Source organism: Squalius cephalus (assembly GCF_949319135.1).
Source record: "Squalius cephalus genome assembly, chromosome: 18".
Classification (NCBI taxonomy): domain Eukaryota; kingdom Metazoa; phylum Chordata; class Actinopteri; order Cypriniformes; family Leuciscidae; genus Squalius; species Squalius cephalus.
The window spans coordinates 10,552,693-10,575,516 of NC_137139.1; the positions used below are offsets into that span (position 1 = coordinate 10,552,693).

Genomic DNA, 22,824 nt, shown 5'->3' on the forward strand with positions numbered 1-22,824 from the left:
CAATGCCGCTCTTTAATTTCCAGAATATCTGCATTGGCTTCTATGGCAATGTCGTTGTGTTGGTATGCATGCGCCAAAACATGAAGGGGTCTGCAGTGCATATGTTGTATTATTTGACCATGTGTAGCCGTAACTTCTCCGTTATAGCGTCATTTTATGCTCATACCACACTTTGCAACAACACAACCTTGTAACAACACAACCACAATGACAACGTCTGACGTTTACGCATTACACGGCATGAGAAAGTGACATAAACCACAAGAAATCCCTTTAGAGTGGTCAGACTGAAACGGGTTCCCAGAAATGAATGATTTCAAACCAGAAATGAATGAATCTCGAAATAGATTCGAAAAAGCGCATTTCCATATAAGCTGCGAATGCTCTGCATACCCATGCCATTTGGGGACTTACGAATAAATTGCTATAAATGAACACCATAAATATTATACCTGCCTGCCTGTCTAACTCTGAACGCGCTGATGACGTGTGATGTCTGTAAATACAGCCAGGTAGGACATCAAACCATAGCATTCAGACCGTATGTAATGATTGGACCAACATTTCGTGGTCCTAAGACTTCCACAGAAGATATATGTACACGTTTTAATATTTAGGCCACTTCTATTATTAATTGCTGTCAGGATGTGAAGAGAGTTTCAACCAGAATAACAAAAACATCACAGTCATTATTATAGTCCTCGTCTTTGGTGTGAACGGCCCTTTAGCCAGATTTTGGTAAAGTGGGATAATGTTGGCTTGTCAGTCAGTGCTGCTGAGACACCACTTGACCTTCATGTACGAGTCCAGTCCAAGAACACCAGCTGCACGGTCAGGACGAGTGTGAGCTACACAACAACACACACACACACACTGCTGTTGGCCAGCGATGTCGCCTGAGTCACAGCAGAATGGGAAATGGAGAACAATAGGAGGCAAGCTGTCGCTGTAAATCTGGGAGCCTAGAAAAAGAGCCGGTTTGTGTGTTTGTGAGTGTGTGTGCTGATCTGAAAATAACACCAGCCAGCAAAACAGGAAGTGCAGAACGAGTGACATCTGCTTGTACGGGGTCAAACCCCCCCGCCGTGAGATGTTGATGTTAGGCTGCGTAATTGGCATGTATTCTGGTGTGCTTCTTTTTTAGCTCCGATCATTTCAATGCCCACTTTTGTTTGTTCTGCTCATCTGACAGCAGAGGAGGGGTGATATGTGCTACGAACTTCCTCAGGGCAGGCAAGAGTTCAAGAAGAGAGGGATTTTCTCTTGAAACAAGGAGAACGTTAGCCTGGCAAGCCAGACCTACATCAAGATGTTAGGTCTGGCAACTCACCATAGACACGGCTCAATCCGAGGGGCGGGATAAACGGCTGTCTTTCAAATTCCCTCTGCACGCAATAGGACAGCGCTTCAACCAACCAGAGCGTTTTCCCAACAGCGGAGCTAGTTGATAGATTCAACTTTTGAATCTGGCCGGCAAAACTACAAACACATCTTCCTTTTTTAAGAATGACTTAAGTGCCGTTCTTTGCTCTTTTCTCAAAGAAAAACTTAACTCCAAGTCCTCCAGAGTCGCGGCCAAAGCCGATTTGAAAGACTGTTCGCCAGAAGCAGCAACTCTTTGTTTTCAAGTAGCAGGGAACCGTTGCAACGCCATCATGTTAAGCCCGCCCCTCCTACTCTATACGCGATGTGATTGGCCTGACCCAATTTAGGTTTTTACAGCTCCGAAAGTCAACGGAGAGTTGCTAGACTACCCTGGCTGCAAAATACATTTTTCTGCCGCTAGGGTGCGTCTAGATTTCTAGGCTAGGAGAACGTTGGATTCTTGAAGGGTCTGATTTGATATGGTAATTGACATGGTTTCATAGAAGTGAAAGTGGTCATCGTTTGATGTGTGTGTGCTGGCTAGTTCATCCATGGCATCAGTTTTGTGTGTGAAAGGGTTGTGGTGTGTGTGTGTGTCTAAAACCTTACGAAAAACCTGACCTGTCAGAGCATCATGCGAGTGCGTGCACTTCAAAGAGATTGAAAACAAGCTCTGACTGCTATGTAGTCTATCATCAGCCTTAGGAGTGTGTTGAGTGACCACACACACACACACACACAGCTGAGTTATGGGCCTCTAGAGATATCTACAAAGCTTTCAGGTTGTATGTTCATTATCAGTGGAGATTAAACTCTAAGTGTTCCTTCTTCACTAAACTGCACACTGATGACTTGCAGCCAACATGGCATTTAAATCTCATTTAAAGGACTAATACGAGTTGATCAGTTCGACTTAAATTACTCAAATGCTTATTTAGCTATAAGAAAATGCTGGTTAACCAGCAGCCAGTAAGTAAAATTGTGTGGTAGTAATGACTCTTGACCTTCATTTGGTTTTAAAATGAGCAGTAACCAACAATCGTGAAAAAATATTGGTACACTTTACTTAAATCACTTATATATAATGCATTATATAAACATATATTCAATGCATTGATTTTACCTTGTAATGCACATTATTATGCATTTTAAGGTCATAAAATATATTTGTAACCACAATTACAATATACTCATCTGTTCATTGTTCAACAAACAATTTCGAATGTAAGGAATCTGCAAATATTATAAAGCATTTTAACTTTGGTTCCAATTTTCTATGAAAAGATATAATGCATTACAACGAACATAATGAATACATTTATATTATAAGTTTGTACTATACATAAAGGCCTTAAGTAAAGTGTAACCAATATATTTATTGTAATTCAAGGAGGAAATCAAGTGTTTAGCGTTAAACTGTCTGTCAAACGGGGGATATTATTTATAATTATTTATATATACACTATTATACTAATTCTTTTTTCAGTTTTGAAGAAGTTTTATTAATTTTGTTCTGCTAAACTCATTATAATGATTTCTATTAATCTTTATTTTATGTTTATTTAAGTTGTTTTTCGCTTTAACTTATATTATTTCAGTTAGTTGTGTAGGCAAAATTACTATTACTACTTTTCATTTACATTTTTTAAGTTTTATTTCATTTCAATTAATGAAAACAATATCAGTCTTAGTTTTAGATTAAAATACAACACTGTTGAAAACCTGTTTAAAACAATCATTATTTTCAAATTAATTTTTTACAACCATTTTTTTAATAACCCCAGACAACCATGTTGTTGACCTGTTCCTCAGTCTGGAAAAGTGTTCAATTGGCTTTTAGCAGCAGGGATATGAGGCTTGTTTTACACACATATTTCAGGAAAATGTGTGTAATTATATTGTAATTTGGTGTTACATGCACATGAATCACAAGGCAGTTGTTTATCAATGAAATATCAAAAAAGTGTAAAACCAAGTTACAACATTAGAAACAACAACGCAAATGTTTTATTGCTAAGAAATGATGATTAGATAATGTAAGTGTTTTATTTTTACAAAATAATCAACAAAATTATTGTCTGAGGTAACAGTCCGTGGGTCACAGAGTGTTTAACACATAATATTTCTTGGATAAACTGCCTGAGAAAAGTGCCTGTGAGTGTCTATTCTCATGTCATAGCTCTGACCTCTGTTATGCCATCCATATCTCCTCAGATCCCGGAGATGAAAGCTCTCTCAGTGTGTGTGTGTGTGTGTGTGTGTGTGTGTGTGTTTGGAGGTTCAGAGAGAGCTGGGGGGTATGGGAGTGGGGAGCTGATCTGAAAACCTGACACTCCTGAGAAAGTAACTCAAGAGGCCTCCGGTCAGCCGCCAATGGAGCAAGAACCGTCCGAGAGGGCAAACGAGGGTGTGTGTTAGTTTATGCGCAATGGCGTTCATTTATTAGATGGCAGAGTTGGGTCTTTGTTGTGTTGAACTACACCACTGGTTACTGAACTGAGATGCTATTTTAGATTTGTTTACACACACACACACGTTTGTCAACTGGATGCCCTCCATGAAACTGATTTGCTTAATCGCCGGTCTGTTTATAGTAACACATAGTAAGATGCATTTAAAATGTTTGGACTGCAATGGAAATGTGTGTTGGGAATTCAGACTCTCGCATGATCTCACCTTACAATAAATTATCATTCAAGATCAAGTTTGTGTCATTAAACCTCGTCTGCCACTGTATAATTTACCATGCTTTAGCTCTGTCCTGACAGTAGTCAGTCTGAAAGAGAAAACTGACAGAAAACATAAAGACTTTAAGCTAATGTTCACTATAGCGCCACTTGGGCATGTAATGCGTGCTTGTATTGCATTATGAGCTCCATTCTGACCGATTTCAATGAACATATTGAGCTTGAGGAGCTATAGATGTGCAATGCCGGGTTCAGACTACATGATTTAAGCCCGGGTTCGGCACAATCCATTTGATGTAGGGTGTCGTGGATATTCGTAAACTACAATGGGCGCCAGGACGCAAGAACCGATAGTTTTATCTTGTATAGTCCACAACATGTTCTGTCACATCTGTGGCGTTGACCAATAGGAGCACAGAAGCTCTTCCGTACACAGCTTTCAAACATGATTAAATGAAAGCGAGACAATGGTATATTGACGCTGCAAGGTAGAATTATGCAATGGAGGAAAGGTTGGCATCAATACTCCAGCTTTTCTGATGTTTCCTTGAGGGACGACCACGACGGAGTGAAAAAAGATAAATGCTGGCGAATGATAGCGTAGGCGCTTCAGCAACCCGGTGAGTGCTGGAATTAGCATTATGCTAGTACAAACATTGTTTGTTTACGCTCTTGTTTCCAGAAGTCAGTCCTAGCTCCACCTCCTCGATGACATCACGCACATCGTTAAAGACGGCAAGCGATGATTGGTCGGGAAGAAACATGTAGTCTGACACAGTGAATATCGTAATAGACAAAAATATTGTGTAGTCTGACTGAACCAGACTTTATTCAGGGAACTAGCTGTAAACATTAGGGATGGGATAAAAATGTTTTCTCCGATGCATTGTGATTCTCTCATCAATTTAATAAAAATGTAAAAAAGTCTGTAAACTCATTAAATAATAATAATAAAAATGTAGATCAAGAACTGTTTTAGAATCGGATCGTGATTCCCAGAAACTGAATCGGATGAAATCGTGACGTGCCTAAAGATTCTCACCCCTAATAAACATACCGTTAGCTAGTTTACCTAACTCTCTGCAATCGCTTGCTCCGCCATGACCACATCTGACTTGAAAGAGAAAACTGACCATAATAGTAGAGTAAAAGAAGAAAATATATCCTGATATAGCGCCCCTTGTGGCAAGACTGAGAATGAACATGCACTACAAAGCAAAACCTTCATGTGCTTGCACTGAGCACATGTTGCAGGCCTAAGATTCATTCTCTGCTGGTGTAACCATACAATTATTGACTGGAAATACAGAACAAGTAAGACTTACAGAGAAACACAGGACGAGACGCTCAAAGTAACCTGATAGTGGCACACCCGATTCTGACACAGCTCAGAGTTTGTACACACGCACAATATGTAATGTGAATGTGAGTGCTTTAACATGCTCTGCAATGTTCTGGACTATGCAAATACTTTGGTATGTTCATAAACCTGTTTTCTGGACTATGCAAATACTTTGGTATGTTCATAAACCCAAAAATTGAGTCATATATATATATATATAGACACTGAATGTGCAAGAGATGGCACAGAGTTTGTTTTTATAACTGTGTGAAAACACACTATATGTATGAATTTGCTGCACATGTGAGGACATTTGGTCCTCCTCAGTATTTGAAATGCTTTATTGGATTTTGCTTCAAATCTAATAATGTCAACAGGTTTGTGTGAGGTTAGATTTATGGGTAGGTTTTACTAAATATCTCAGTATGAAAAGCATTGCATTGAAGTCTATCTCTGTGTGTGTGTGTGTGTGTGTGTGTGTCAGGTGTGGAACATAAGCTGATGTATAATGCATCCTGAGTATAATATTCCCAGACTGTCCCGACCCAAGTTTCCAAAACTGCTCATGTTCTCTGTCCGATGACCCCTGAGCACCCCCACTTAAACATTCATCAGCAACACGAGCTTCAAAACACCTCAGCGCAAAAGATCTGCTTCTCTGCTGTTTCGCTCAGCCAGAACGATAACAATTAACAACTGACCAATGCGAGTCATTCACATTCACTGAATCATTCATGCTTGAAGTCCTACCAGACAGCTCTTCAGAGACCAGAACAAGAACATTACGTCCCATCTATGCTGACAAGGTGTGTCAAAAACTAAAATGCTAAGGTTATAATCAAGGCAAACACAGTAGCTCAAGCGTATTAGTTTTGTCACGTCACTCGTCAAAACGTTTTTTTTTTTTGGGGGGGGGGGGGGACCACTTTCCATTGTTTTCCTATCTAAACGTGCGTTCATTGGCTGTCAAACAGCTGTCTTTGATCATTACACTCGTGTCCCGCGTCTTCTGCAGCATCTCGATCATGACGCGGTATTTTAAAAACATGGTGCTCAAATAAAATAAATTTATAAACTTTTTAAAAACGGATTTCGAGACTTTTCGGGAAAAAAAAATCCACTGCTCGCGTCTCACATTTTGAAAACGCGAAAACATGTTCAGTTCTGTGGCTGTTTCCTGATCGCTAATTGTTAATCGATACTCATTTATAGACCAAAGCACATTTACTGCTTATCGACGGATCTGAAACAGTTTGCACTACACAAAACAGAGATACTCACACTGAGAGACGCAACTTACATTGGATTCCACTAGAACTTGGCGTTAGCATGCTGCTAAGCGAGCAATGTGATATTTTAATAAGCACACATATTGGTAAAAACAGATTTGTATTATTTTTGCTGACACTTCTAAGTATTGCATGAAATATTGAGGAAAACGTCTTTAAAATATGCTTATAATTAATATTTCACCTTCATCTTGGTTTGTTGAACACTGCATTCTCTCCTCACTTCATGTCTGTATTGTATTTTTATGTCAAATAAGGGCAGAAATATATGGCCTTTTATGGAAGCTTGTTTCTGCTACTTAATAAAAAAAAAAAAGTGTGAATTTGGAGTCTTTTGCAGCTTTTTTTCTTGCAATTGCAAGTTTATAATTATTAATTCCGACTTTTTTTCTTGCAATTGTTATTTCTCTTAATTGCGAGTTTATATCTCACAAGTATGGGGGAAAAGAATTTCAAGAAAAATAGAAAAGTCGCAATTATCTTTTGTATTTTTTTTTTATTCCATGGCAGAAACAAGCTTCCGTAAAATGTCAACAACAAAAAAAACTTTTAAAATATGAAATAACTTTGAAAAATGCTTTTGCTCACATTAAATTGCAGTCTGAAAGCTCATGCTTTGCAACAAATTACAGTGTTAAAAAGGAACAAAAATACAAATAGCATGAGTCAGTGTAAAGAAAAATACAGACAGGGTTTATGTAAGTCCAAGGCACACTAACAAAAACTTTGCATGGTCTGGTCACCATGCAGTGAATAAAAAATATGGTAATCCAGTGGAGGAGGAACAGACAGTCCTCACTGGATGTTTCAGATGCCTCATGCATGCACTGTGAAAAGATGCACCAGAAAAAAAACAAAACATCATTTCAAATACAAAAAGGAAAAGAAGTAAAAGGGCATGACTGTAAAGAAGACATGCATGGAATGCAGAACACACATTCTTAAAAGGTGCTTTTGTTTTTCTTACACTCTTAAAAATAAATGTTCCAAGGGTTTTATTTATTTTTTTGCACCGATGCCATAGTAGAAACATTCTGGTTTCCCACAGAACCTTTTAGTGAAGAGTCCTTTTCTCAGCGTGAGGAATATTTTGGGGTGTGTTCACGGGTTTGGTTCAGATCTGCTGCGAGGAGACGCGGTTCTGATCCTGTAGTGAAGTGTGATGGGCAACATCACGACTATGACGAGAAAATACAAGCATGCATGAGCATTCGATCCTTTTTAAAGTCACATCTTGTGACATTATATCCTGTTTTTGGTTCGTTTACATGTCTTTGGTCCGTTTATATTTCAGTCAAACCGCATCAGAGTTAAAACGAATCAATTAAAAGGAACTCTGGTGCGATTGCTCTGTTAGTGCGGTTCATTTGATGAAGTGTGAACGCTGCCATCTGAACCCTGGTGCATCAAACAAGCGGACCGAGACGCTGAAAAGATGAGTCTCGTTCTTCCGAACGAACTCTGGTGCGGTTCGAATGAAATATGAACGCAACACGAACTAAAGACATTTAAACGAACCAAAAACATGACATGATGTCACAAGATGCGACCCTAAAAAGGACCGAATGCTCAAGAATACCTGTTTTTCTCATCATAGTCGTGATGTTGCCCATCACAGGTCAGTACAGGATCAGAACCGGGTCTCCTCACTGCAGATCTTCATTTGTGTGTGTGACGGAGGGATTCCTGACGCTGTTTTCACTCCTTTACACGTTCTCAGCTGCATCATATATAGGCTACGCACATACGACTGCATTTAGCCCAGTAAAGCTTTGTTTTGGATGTTTGACCAATTCCATCACAAAATACATCATAAAAGCATTTTTTTGTATCTGTAGGCAGCCAGGGTAGTCTAGCAACTCTCCGTTGACTTTCGGAGCTGTAAAAACCTAAATTGGTTCAGGCCAATCACATCGCGTATAGAGTAAGCGGGGCGGGCTTAACATGATGACGACAGAGTTGCGACGGTTCCCTGCTACTTGAAAACAAAGAAGAGTTGCTTCTGGCGAACAGTCTTTCGAATCGGCTTTGGCCGCGACTCTGGAGGACTTGGAGTTAAGTTTTTCTTTGAGAAAAGAGCAAAGAACGGCACTTAAGTCATTCTTAAAAAAGGAAGATGTGTTCAGAGTTTTGCCGGCCAGATTCAAAAGTTGAATCTATCAACTAACGTAAGCTCCGCTGTTGGGAAAACGCTCTGGTTGGTTGAAGCGCTGTCCTATTGCGTGCCGAGGGAATTTGAAAGACAGCCGTTTATCCCGCCCCTCGGATTGAGCCGTGTCTATGGAGAGTTGCCAGACCTAACATCTTGATGTAGGTCTGGCTTGCCAGGCTAACAGTGAACGCTAAGCGAACTAGAGCTAAATGTATCATTTTCTATTTTTGGTCCGGACCAAAAGAATCAAGAGAACCAAGAGAATCGAACTACAAGTGTGAACACACCCTTAATGACCTTTTCTCAGTATAAAGAACCTTTTGTGGACTAGAAAGGTCCCATTGATGTTAGTAGAGAACCTTTATTCTGAAAGTCCCCCTGAGCTGAAAATCAAGCTTTTAATGTTGTTTATATGTGGTGTTTTTAATATGCTTTAAGACAAACCATGTGCAAATTCATAAGTCGACACCATTGCTGAGTATTTTCTCCTTAAAACTGCAGTGAACCAAAGACAGTCTCAAAAACACAGTTTGAAATCGCTGGTGTTTCTGACGTCACAAACTACCTTGTAACCAATCAGATCAACGTGTGATCGTCAACCAGTGGATCTCTGAGCTGAGTGAGTGAGTGGAGGCGGGGCTCATTTGCATATTCATAGAATCGTGTATAATAAATGAGGCAAGGGTGTAGAGTTACATTCAAGCTATTTTAAGGCATGTTTTCTTTCAAGATTTTTTTGTCATTTTGATGATCAAAGATGACTTTTAAGGGATAAAATGATTGACTACAGGGGGACTTTAAGAATGCACTCTGGAGTCTGGTAGTTCATCTGGTGACTATCTCTCTCTTTTTTTGAGTTTTCTGTCTGCTTGTCTAATAACTACCCACACTACAAGTGCTGCAAATAAGTGTCTGAGGCCCCAGAGGCCAACAACACACAGAACAAGGGGAGGTTTAATCAACAACAGAGGAGACCTCAGCCATTTTAATTAGCCACACACACACACACACACACTGACTCCCCTGGGCACACTGGCGATAGGGCCTGGATTGTTTGGTTTCCTGTTCGACTGAGGAAACACTGGTGATTACAGCTCCAGCCATGGCTACCTCAAAAACAATCTGCAGTTTTATATAAATAGCCAGAGGATGAAGTCCGTTTTTGCACTCTTAAGCAACACTTCTCTCTCTTTTTTCGTTCTCTTTCTTTCTCTGAACTATAATTAGTCAGTACTGTTGCTCCCACTGGTTGCATTTGGTCAGCAACAACATCCTCTTTCACATATTACCCCTGTATGTGTCTTGCTCTTTCATTCTGGCTCTTTTCTTCTCACACGTTTAACATTGCGCTGGTTTCGAAGCCAAGGGTGCTCGGGGCCATCCCATAAACACACACACACACACACACACACACACACAAAAAAGAGAGAGAGTTAGAGCTGCTAGTTACCATAGAGACCTTTCTGCGTACATGGAAGCCGTATAAAAGTGCAACAATGAGAGTGAGTGAGGTGTTGGTTACGAGTGCAAAACGTACAACAGAGGAGAGACAAAAAGAGTGAGCGAGACTCTTCCTGTTTGCTCTCTTCGTTTCCTGTTCGTGACTTCTTGTGTGCGGCTATTTTTGTTGCTGCCAGTTTCTATTGAGGTAGAAGAAAACAGTTCATGTTTCAAGGCCGAAATGCTCACAAAGCTACATGTTAGCATAGCCACGCGCTAGCATACCTTCAAAATAACAGCTTACTCTGTTGCTAACACACACAAAACGCATTTCAAACGTATTTCCTCCAAGTGTTTGTTCAGAGAATAGGCAAGCATTGTAAAACAAAACTGTTTTAGCAAGCTAGCTATAGTGCTATAACCGAACATTCAGTGCTTCACATCCAGCAAAGAAGCAGAGCTTATACCGTAACTGGACTCTTTTCAACAAAGTAAAGCAAGACAAATGGAAGGGCTATTTCTGTCCGTCTCATGTGGCCATTCAGAAAAAACAAAGCCTCCGATATGTCGCAAAAGCCCCATGGTGCGAAGAGTTCACGGTCGCGTAATGGCTAACTTAGCCTAGCGTCTGATTAGCCCTGAGGGTTTAGACCCTAATCAGGGAGTAGAGATGGAAAAACTAGTTAAGCATGAATCACATGAAGGTCTGTTTTTCCGTTCATATTGCCGAGCTCCCAAACCTCTGATAACATATGCAGGGGTCCAAAAGTCTGAGACCACTCGTCAAAGTGCATTCTTCATAAGAGGTTCAATACTACATTTTCATTGTGGACTTTTGCCATATCTACTATTGATAATGTATACGTGCGTATCAGGTTTAGCATTCTGCAGAAGCCTAATCTTCAGTTTTCCTCATTCCTTGCACTTGCAAAGTGAATAAACTTTCCAAAGTGTCTGTGAGAAACGTTGACATTTGAATAGGCCTCACGTTCTTGCTCTCTATTTTACTGTTGCTAAATCGACCTTGTGCAAGACAGGATCTCCAATTTTAGAAACATTTGACCGCATTCACATACACCCTCTCGCTGCGTTCTTCGCTCGCTCCTAATCTCACCATCTGCTTTCCTTTCTTTATCTCGCTATCTATCACTCCTGTCCTGATATTTCCCATTCCTCCTGCTCAGAGAAACCTAATGTGACATGATTCAAACCTTTACAGTCTATTCTCGCTCTCTCTCTATATATATAGACACAGTATGTATATCTTTATATATATTTTTCACACACACATAGGCTCTCTTTTTAACTCTGTGCACCACAGAAATAACACTCACTATTGATTACAATAGAGTTTAACTTTAGCAAGTTACCAAAATAACAACTCGGCATTCTAATAAACAATAAAAAACACACACACACATAAATATCGGGCAAAACAGTCTACACTCTAAAAAACGCTGGGTTGTTTCAACCCATGTTTGGGTCAAATATATGGATAAACCTAAAGGTTGGGTTTGTCCACATAAACATGGGTTGAAACAACCCAGCGTTTTTCGAGTGTATTTTTCGTTAGATGCATTCATTATTCTAGCATTATGTGAAAAACCCCATGTGAAAAAGAAGTGTGGTTAATCGTATTGAATGTGCAGTTTGATGTGAATCTTAACTAAATATATATTTTTATAAAGTTTCGTAACACATTTAAGTAGACTTCTAAAAAGTGCACTTTATAATAATGTCAAATTAAAGGTTTTATGTTAAAGTACATTTAAAATCGTTACGTTCTATTAATCTTTTGTATTTATGTGTTGACTAACAAATACTAAAGCACATGTGAAGTCATTTTAACTGTAGGGTGTTATTCAATATTATATATATAATATGAACTAAAATTGCAGCTTCATAATTATAAATGTGTAATAACAAATGTATTTAAATACATGACATACAAGTTTCAATAGAAGTGACATTAAAGTATATTGTAGTTTACCATAAATTCTTGTCAGTGCATTCAGCAGTAACTTTAACCATATTTCAAAGACAATAGAAGTAATTATGAAATTGCATATAAATATACACTTAAGTCCTATTAAAGTGGGACTTTAATAGTATATCATACACTTTCATTTAATTGCAAATATCATGCAATTAAGTGTCTGAAAACACTGCATTCGGTTCACACTGTAGTCAGTTCTTTTAAAGTATATTATTTCCATAATAAGTGCTCTTTTTAAAAGTATGCTAAAGTGGACTTATTTTTCACAGAGGTACTTTTGAAGTCTTAAAATACTGCCTATATACAGACACCAGCTCACGTTTTGTAACAGAGCAACAATATCTCTTCCTCTATTTATTAATAATGCATATTAAATGGTCAGCTGAATATAGGATTGTAATGGATTATGTTTAAGTATCAACTAATATAGAGATTCATACGTGTGTTTTCATCCTGAGTGTTCCTGCAGAGTCCACAGCTGTCTGAGCTATTCAGACCCGTTGCTTCCGCGGCAGCTGCTCGGGACGCTCGTCGTGTGTGAGTGTGTGTGTGTGTGTGTGTGTGTGCTATTCTTACATTTATAGCTGGTCGCAAATACTTGAGCATCTGCAGATACACAAGGCATGTGTATTCCTGTCAACAAGAAGATGATGGCTTGTACGGGAGGAAGAGTGGATGGATTATTCAAGCTCCCGCTCAGTGATTCCCTTTCAGTAGCGGAGAACGTTTCCACTCAATCCCAGACTTTTAACAATGCCAGTGTGTTATTCTGGGATGACGGCCAGTCCACACGTAATTTAACTCAGATTAGCTCAACTCAAAACAAATGTGAAACAACAAAACGGTGTATGACGGTAATATCAAAGGCTGTCTGTTATTGGTCTGGTGAATGTGTAAGGGAATGTGGTTAGAAGATTTCGGCTGGAGGAACCATTTTAAGGTTCAGACAATTGATTATTTAAAAAAAAAAGTTATTTCTTTAAGTATCAAATTTGTCTCAGATTTTCTCAGATATTCCTAAAATAGACAAAAATGAGATAATTGTTTACAGAGCTATAAAATGTATATGGTTTAGTTAGATCAGATCATTTGTCCTCTTCTGAAACTCTAACGGAGATGCGTGTGAGACAGAAACATCTGGGAAACAGGTGACTGTTGATCTCGTCGCTGTCTATGAGAAAGACAGATATCTAGATCTTAATCCATTCTAAATCTGATCATATTTTCATCCAGATAATATTCTTTAACTACATCTATTAAAAAACTCAAAAAAAAATGTGTTCATTGAAATAAAGCTGAAATAAAATAAAATATCATATAAATATTAGACGAAAACTTTATTAAAAAAAAACTTAAATTAAAATAAGAAATGTTGCTTGCTATGGGCAACTAATTGAAATAAATAAGTTTAAGTTGAATTACTAAAATTTTAAAAAAATAAAATAATTAAGGCTAAATAGAAATATTTAAATAATCTTAATAAATGCCAAAAGCACAACACCAAACAAACTTACTAAAATTAAGATTAAAACTGAAAATGTAAAAAAAGAAGAAATTGTAAAAAAAAAGCTAATGCATAATTTATCATTATTATGCATTAGCTTTTATTTTTACATTTTCAGTTTTAACCTTAATTTTAGTTTTAGTAATTTTGTTTTGTGTTGTGCTTTTGCTATTTATTAAGATTATTTAAATATCTCTATTTAGCCTTAATTTATTTTTGTCTCAATTTTAGTTTCAGTAATTTTAGTAATTCAACTTAAACTTATTTATTTCAACTAGTTGCCCTATAATATAATTATAGTATATAAATAATACTAAAATAACACTAAAGCACGTGCAGTCACACAACTCTCAAGATAATTCAAAATCAACATTTTTATTATTTTTCAGTTCTCTCTAAAGACTGCTGACTTCTTGTTACTCGATGTGGCTTCTAACCCAAGTGTGTTACAACATGACTGAAAAGACATAAGCAGATTGTGGAGTCATGCTAGTCAGCTGATGCGACTACACATCATCAGGAGTGTGTGTGTGTGTGTGTGTGTGTGTGTGTGTGTGTGTGTGTGTGTTTTACAGGTAGCTACTGCATTTTATCAGAAAGAGTAACTGCCTTACCAGGGCAATGAGAGGAATGTGTCTGATGTTGAAAAGATAGCATGATAGAGGAGAAAGGGCAGGAGTAAAGGAGCGTTGCCTCGGGCTGGGGTCACATCTGTGTGTGTGAGATGGGTTGAAAGGTATGTCCCACTAATGAAGAGAATACTAAAGCCTGAAAAAGTGTGTGAATATAAACGCTTCTGGCTACGCAAGCTCAATGTTTACATCTGCTTCCCTGAATAGCAATTCTAGTTAAGCTTGATTTCACGTTTCTAGAAAAGAAAACAATTCACAGCGCAGCACAAGTACGCGTTGCATTCTCAGAGTTGCCACAAGGAGCGCTGTAATGACACATATTGCTTAAAGTTAACGTAAAATAATCATATTTATTTCCTTAACATAGTTGACCAGGGGTGTGTTTTCCAAATGCATCGTTAGCCAACTATGGTCGCAAGTTCTGTCGTTATCAGAATATTTCAAAGAGTCTGTGTTTCGCGAACGTGCTGTAGTCCGTAAGATCGAGCCTATGATTGAATCTGAGAATAGAGCAAAACAAATGAGAAATAGTGCTCAGATTCAGTGCACTTTATTCCAAAACAACAATCATTTTGTCTTTGTATCTATAATCAAAATTGAATAACTTGCGACAGCTTTGAAATGGCTTTTTCTTCAGTTGACATCACCATGGCAACTTAATTATCATAAAAAAAAAAAAAAGTCTTTCCTTTTTCACTTGGAGATATCTCTCACGGACGTACCATTGAGTTACGGACAGTTAAAGGCGACTGCATCGCCCCCTAGAGTATGGAGGTTTGTTACTGCCGCAATGACACGTTGACCAATCATTCACGTTTGCATATTAATCTGACCTACGCAAGTGTGTTCGGTGCATTACAGCATAATTGGATTGTACTTCTGCTCTTGGTATGGTCACAGCGCAAACCATTTTTGAGAGAGACATGCACGGAGGAGGTTACGTCTACCCGCAATTTACTGCACACTCAAAATGGCGCCACTCAACAGTGTAATTCAGTGTTTGAACTCCAACAACTCTCAAGTGGACACAAAAATGCACATAATGACACCTCTCCACGCAGATTTCCCTCTTTCCTCTTAGCCCTTCACTCCCTCTCGCCCTTCCTCAGCTATCCGTTCCCTTTCCATGGATTCCTTTTTATTTAACAACCATTCTGGGAAAGCATTCGCCAGGAACACATCTCATACATATGCAGCCTCACGGACTTCTGTCTGAGCCTCCGACAATGAAGGAGGACATTAACATTCCCTGTAACCTCAAATACACACACACACACAAACCGACTCACACTGGCTCACTGAGCTCTTTTTGTGCTGTGCGCTCTAACAAATGAGCACCTTTGTGTCCGAACACTTCCTTGTCTCCAAACATTCAGGGGGTCAAACACAACGTTCTGATCCTCACAGACCTCGGTTGAACTTGCTTCTAAAAACAGCAGGCCGGTGTGGGCTGCTCTGGGAAAACAGGATTAGTTCATTCCCAGCGACTCCAGAAAGCTGGCTTCAGCCAACACAGTTTTTAGAAGTAGATAATAACCAATAGGGTTTGTATATTTACTAAGTGCTCCAGAAAAGTTATCGACTAGTTACCTGATGTAAATGAAATGACGGCCAGCTGGAGAACACGTCCCATTCTGTGTCTCAGTTTCACTTTTATTATCTTTAACTGGTCACATTGCAATCAATAGTGGCACAACTAACTGACAAGTTGGAGGAACAATCCTTTACTAAGCAAGACATGTATTTATTTTCCCTCCTGCTGTGCAATGGAAGTCACATGGTGCAAAACTAGTCAACACAAGCTCAAACCTCAAATAGTGGTACAACTAACTGATTAGTTAACTAGCCAGTGCAACTATTTGCTAACCAAAAAAACGTAGATTTCTTCCAGTTGCTGTCGTCAAGAACAAATGCAACAGGAGTCAAGCGATCCACTGCTAGTCGAAAAAGGCCTATAACATCTAATAGTTGCAGAACTATTAGATTAGTTAATTAGTCAGTGCAACAATTTACAAACAAACACAAATGCATTTTCTATCACCATACAGAACAAAGACAAAAGAAGTCATGTGACTAGGTCTACAACATCAAATAGTGGTAGAACTAATCAGATAGTGAACTAGTCAGCGCAAACCCTACTAAACAGGAATCTCAATTTTCCTCCCAATATAGAGCAAACACAGTAACGTCACATGGTCCCCAACTAGTCGACTCTGGCTCAAAACACGAAACTGCTCGTGAATTTACGAACCAAAAACTGGAATTTCTTCCAGCTGCCGCCATATAGAATAAATGCAACTTGAGTCAAGTGAACTACAGCTAGTCAACACATCCCAAAACAGCTAAAAGTTGCAGAATTAATAGATTGGTTAATAAGTCAGTGCAACAATTTACAAACAAACAAAAATGTATTTTCTTCCAGCTGTCGCCATATAGAACAAGGACAAAAGAAGTCATGTAGTGCATGGACTAGACAATACAGGTCTAAAGCATAACTACTATTTAATTACTTAACTAGTCAGTGCAACAGTTCACTAATTAAAAACTGGAATTTCTTCCAGCTGCCGCCATAGAGAACAAATGCAACTTGAGTCAAGTGATTTACATAGTCAACGCTGGCTCAAAATATCATGTGGTGCATGACTAGTCAATACAGGTCTAAAACATCAAATAGTGGTAGCATTAATCAGATTAGAACTAGTCAGCGCAAACCCTACAAAACAGGAAACTCAATTGTCCTCCCAATATAGAGCAAACACAGTTACATCACATGGTCCCTAACTAGTCGACGCTGGCTCAAAACATGAAACTTCTAGCTGTTGTCATGTAGAACAAGCACAATGCAATCATGACTAATCAACACAGGCTCAAAGCATTGAGTAACTGAACAGTCTACTAGTTTGTAAAATCTCTACTTATCTACAAATGGAATTAAGCCGAAACTATAACCCAGACAGCAACATAGCATCGGCCCAGATCCGGCCCACATCTGGAACGGCTGGAATCCACATGCACCAGATGTGGCCCGGATCTGGGCCGACACTGTTGCTGTCTACACCTGCAATTGGGAAACAACGCAAAAACCTTCAAATCTTTGATATTGGCGAGAAGATAGTCCACGGTACGAGTTACCTCACGTAGAAGAACTGAAAAATCACACTCAAAATCAAAGATGTTTCAGAAGCCGGCACTGTGACATCCTGGATGAATCACGAAGGGCTCAGATTTACTTGTACGAAAGCAAACGCAACCTTGCTCATCAGTGCACCACATCACTTCAATGTCAGCGCCACTATCACGCAGCTTTTGTCTGGACCCTGCGAGTGATATTTGTACATGTTAAGAGTTAACTTGTGCCTTGAAGCTGTTAGTGTCTTTTTCCCCCTCGTCTGAGCGGTGATGACAGCCGCAGCGGTGAAGGAGGCTGGTGTCAGCTGACCCCGCTTTCAGCCAGTAACAGGAAATGTGATCTTTACTGCAGCTCCCTGAAAAACAATCTCGCTATTGTCAGCTCTCCTGTCCCTCTGCCCCTCACGGGGGAGGGATGCAAAAACTACCTCACAATGAACATCTTCCCATCATTCCTGTCAGCTAACACATAACCCTGGACATTTATGTTGCCCCACAGGTACATCAATTTCAATGAACTGGGATGGTACACTGTAAAAATAAAAACATGCAGTTGTTACCTTAAGGAGATAGTTATACCTGACAGTGATTTTTGTTGGTATGACCTAACATAGTCAGGTTGATTTAGTCATTTTAAACAAAACTAAAAATTTAAGTACAATCAACTTGGATTGTTTAAGTCATTTCAACTTAAATTGCATTAAACTGACTTGAAAAAATGTGATGAGTTAAAGCAATGTAAAACATATGTTGTTATAACTTATTGATCATAATTGTGGTAACACTTTACAATAAGGTTCATTGGTTAACATTATTAACTACATTAGTTAACATGAACAATACTTCTACAGCATTTTATTAATCTTAGGTAATATTCATTTCAACATTTACTAATACATTATTAAAATCAATTTGTTAACATTAGTTAATGCACAGAGAACTAACATGAACAAACAATGAACAGCTGGAGTTTTATTAACTAACATTAACAAAGATTAATAAATACTGTAACAAATGTATTGTTCATTGTTAGTTAATGCTAATGTTAACTAATGAACCTTATAGTAAAGTGTCACCATAATCTTTTACAGTGAACTTTGGGTCCTGAAAACCAGCAGATAAAATTCAATAAACTGTGAATCACACTGGTTTAGTGCTTTAAGTGTATGCAGGTGAATTATGTTATATGGTTATTACATTACTGAGAGAGAATTTCTAAGGCATTAAGATGCACTAAAGCTTTAGGGGAAGTTGTATGTACATGTCAAAACCACAGATGTCTTCAAAAAACGCTCTAGAGGAATTCACTCATGAGATAGTTTACACAAACTGTGGTTTAGTTACTGAACGCAGTGTGATTAGGCACACTAGCTCAGTCGCATTCCCCAAAATCATCTGTAATATAAACTCACGAACGACATAAATGGAGGGAAAGACAAAAGCCCGGCACTTCTACAACAGAGCGTTCACGAGCGGCCCGTGGGGCCCGGTTACAGATGAACAAAAGAGCGGGAGCGGTGTCGGATCCCTGAAACTTTATCCCCGCGCCACCGGCCATGACCTCATCGTGTTGTTTTCCCCGCAAACGCTCGGCCCGCTGTGGCGCGCGCAACTCGAGCCGGCATCGCTTCCAGCAATAGGCCTATCTGATGCCAAGCAATATCAAGTGCATAGAGCATTTCTGTTTGTTTACACTACCATCCGCTGAGTCACAACTAGTTATAGATGTAAGATAATAATTGTAACTTTCGTGCCAGTCGCTTATTACAATATGACATAATGGTAAATCCGTTCAGTGAACGTGATCAATTTATTGAATTATTTATTAGTTGGAGATATCAGTGTGTTGGGTTAAATGTCTCAGTCATTGGCATGAATTAATAATTAATTCTCATGTTCTGTTGAGATTTGCTTTACTGTCTTGATGGGGTCCCATAAACATGATATAAGAGTTAAAATAATAGGTTAAATTTGAATTTCAGATTAGTAAGATTATGAAAAGCATTTAGTATCTGACTATAATCTGATTACACTTCCATTCACAAAAGTTTGGGGTCTTTTTAATGTTTTTGAAAGGAGTCTCTTATACTCACGAAGGCTGCATTTATTTGATCAAAAATACAGAATAAACAGAAATATTGTGAAGTAATATTACGATTTAAAATAAGCGTTTTCTATTGTGATATATATTCAAATGTAATTTATTCCTGTGATCAAAGCTGGATTTTCAGCATCATTACTCCAGTCTTCAGTGTCACATGATCCTTCAGAAATCATTCTGATATGATGAAACATTAGGCTACTAATTATTATTATTATCAATCTTGAAAACATTACATTTTTTATTTCATATTTGTGTGGAAACTGTAATTATTTTCAGGATTCTTTGATAAGTTCAAAAGAACAGCATTTTTACTGTCAATTTTAATCAGATTTTATGCAACCTCGCTGAATGATTTATTTTTTTATTTTTTTTATTTTTTTTATTTTTTTTAATCGTACCAACCCCAAACTTTTGAACTGTAGTGTACAGTGGCTCCAAAAATTAAAGGACTGATAAAAACGGTGACAAAAGGAATATGCACACTTTATGGATGTCAAATGTGAAACATATTGATAGTTCGTGTGATTCTCTCCACCTGCGGTTGCTCGGCTAGCGCACCTGTGTGAACGTAAGAACTGACGTCATACAAACACCAGAAATCACCTTGTTTGTTAGAATTACACACACACAAAAACTTTCTTCTGAGAAAACCTGCAGCATTTCATTTTAAGAGCCACTTACTTTGCCATTTTGTTATTTAATGCAATGACATTCAAACATTTTAATACTTCTGGGGTCCACTGAGAAACTTCATCACCTATGACAGAAATATAGTGTCGGCCCAGATCCGGGCCACATCTGGTGTACCAGATCTGGGCCGGATGGGCCGACACTATGTTGCTGTCTGGGAATGTCCATGAATGAAATGGATTCGGTCAGTATGGCTTATTTATTTGCTTATGTAGAGGCAAACACAGGAATGTCACAGTCTTCTCGAGAAGGTTCCTAACAGTTGAAACTCCTCTGAAATGAAGGGAACATCAACATACCTGCCACTCCCCAGTAGTGACTGTCCCTTTGATCTGACTCGACGATCAGTCCCGCCGCACAACTTCCATCTGTGGAATGAGAAGATGTGGAGATGTTTGTGAGATCTTTCATTTTCTGCTGTGCACCAATACAAACCTTTACCATGGTAAGCATGGTTTCAGTCTAAATACAACAGAATACAGAAACAACGTATTACACAACAAAACTGTGGTGAACTAGTTAGCAACCACTGAAAAAAAAAAAAAAAAACTTACAAATGAATTAATTTAAAAAAACAAGGCTCACACAGAGTAAAGCTGTGACTCAAACACTGGGTGCCTGCTTACCTAGACAGTTTTCACCATCACTGCCGCCTTTAAACCACTAAAGAGTCAGTTGCTTAGTTAAGCAAGGCATTTGGTTTTGAAAGAAACTGCACGCAAACTGAACGTTTTTTTAAGTTGAAGATGCATTTCAAGACTCGAGTCAGCATAGAGAACTACAAAGTTTCTCACGGGCTATTTCAGACAGAGGACTTCATTTGTCTCTTTGCTAGTCTTGTTTGGGTTTCATATCCACTTTGTTTCTAAACTTATTCCTTATATGCATCAATTTCACCAACCTAATGCACACATTCACACAATTCATACAGGCCTAATGATTATGTTTTTTGAAAGCCATGCTTGACATGAAAAATAATTAATGACAATACTCAAAAAATACGCAAAACAGATTGACAGATCACAATAAGCGAGTGAAATCATGCAATGCTTTCATAAGGCACACTGGAAATGCCAAGCAAACTGACTTCCTTATAAAGACTAAAGCAAAACAGGACGCGTTTATAATATGAAAGACAGCCTGTACCGTATGTGAAAGATAAAATCATGCAACAGGTCGTTATTCCCTTGTTTGAAACTCCTTCTTCTTTTTTGCAGAAGTCTTTACGCCTGGTTTTAATGTCCAAATGCCTTCCCTGTCAAAGCTTGTGTTAATCCTCAGTTAGTAGTCTGACATCCATTAAAAAGAGCAGCCGCGATGTTCGGCAGTGGTACGAGAGGGAGAAAGTGAGTTATTACAAGTATCTCTCGCTAAGCCCCGCCCCCGAGGCGGACGAAAATAGAAATGTGGGCGGAGCTCTCCAAAAATAGCGTGTGACGACTCACGCCTGCATTCTCGCATTGTTTCCTTCTCTGTGATTTGATTGGCTGAGGCTGTAGCCACATCCACACTGCACTCTAGAGTACTTCACAGTTCTGGAACTACTCACCGTTTAAACCACGGCATATTTCAGTACAGCAGGTGCTGGTGTGGATATAAATGAACAACAGAAGAGATTTTCACATTTAAAAAATGCAATTAAATGTATAATAATAAAATACCGGTCCAAAAAATAGGCTAATGAGCACCAGTAATACTTGATCATATTTATGCATTAAATCAGTATGTTAGAATGATTTCTGAGGACACTGAAGACTGGAGTAATGATGCTGAAAATTCAGCTTTGATCACAGGAATAAATTACATTAAATGTAAAAAATAAATCACAATGCTGTTTTTACTATATTTTTCATACTTGATTCAAAAGCATTAAAATGTAATAAATAAATTATATATATATATATATAAACTGTTCCCCCTCAAGTTTACACAGGCGTCCAAAGTAAATACTGTAGTTCACATCAACTATAAACAACTCTATAAATAACTATAAAGACGATTTTATGAAATTCTGTCTGTTTGTGCTTTCTTTATCTAAAATATCTGTGGATATCCCATACAATTCACTCATGCAACTTGTAAATAAATGAGTGAATACATTTATTGCATTCTTCAGATATTTCACATTTTTACGCGTTCACTAAAAATGTTTTAACTCAAGATTAATATTGTATCTCTGTTCATCTTCAGGTCAATACATGTTTAAAATCCCCTTATCAGGAAACCTTTAGCGATCTACACCAAAGATAACATGCATCCAGTACATATATGACCGGACATCCGTGCATGATGCAAAACCGTGTAAATGTACAGTATCTGCATATGTTTTAAATGCATTTCTTTCTTTCTTTCTTTCTTTCTTTCTTTCTTTCTTTCTTTCTTTCTTTCTTTCTTTCTTTCTTTCTTTCTTTCTTTCTTCCTTCCTTCCTTTCTTCCTTCCTCAGTAAAACAGAACCGGTCAGCATTCACGCGCCGCACACGCGCAGTGAAACCA

General features: G+C 38.4%; 1 protein-coding gene across 3 annotated transcripts in view; it reads right to left on the minus strand.

Moving 5' to 3' along the window:
- hdac7a (histone deacetylase 7a) overlaps positions 1-22,824 on the minus strand; it is a 111,558-nt gene that overhangs the window by 45,811 nt on the left and 42,923 nt on the right. Inside the window, exons 1-2 of one of the 3 annotated variants that reach the window (XM_079848570.1) lie at positions 21,477-21,664; positions 20,630-20,698 (exon numbers count right to left, since the gene is read on the minus strand). In XM_079848570.1, the coding sequence (XP_079704696.1) occupies positions 20,630-20,698; positions 21,477-21,498 (91 nt within the window). In that variant the 5' untranslated portion in view covers positions 21,499-21,664. Of the gene's footprint in view, positions 1-20,629; positions 20,699-20,956; positions 21,054-21,476; positions 21,665-22,824 lie in introns of those variants that run through there. The other 2 variants (XM_079848572.1, XM_079848571.1) reach the window with 2 other exon arrangements.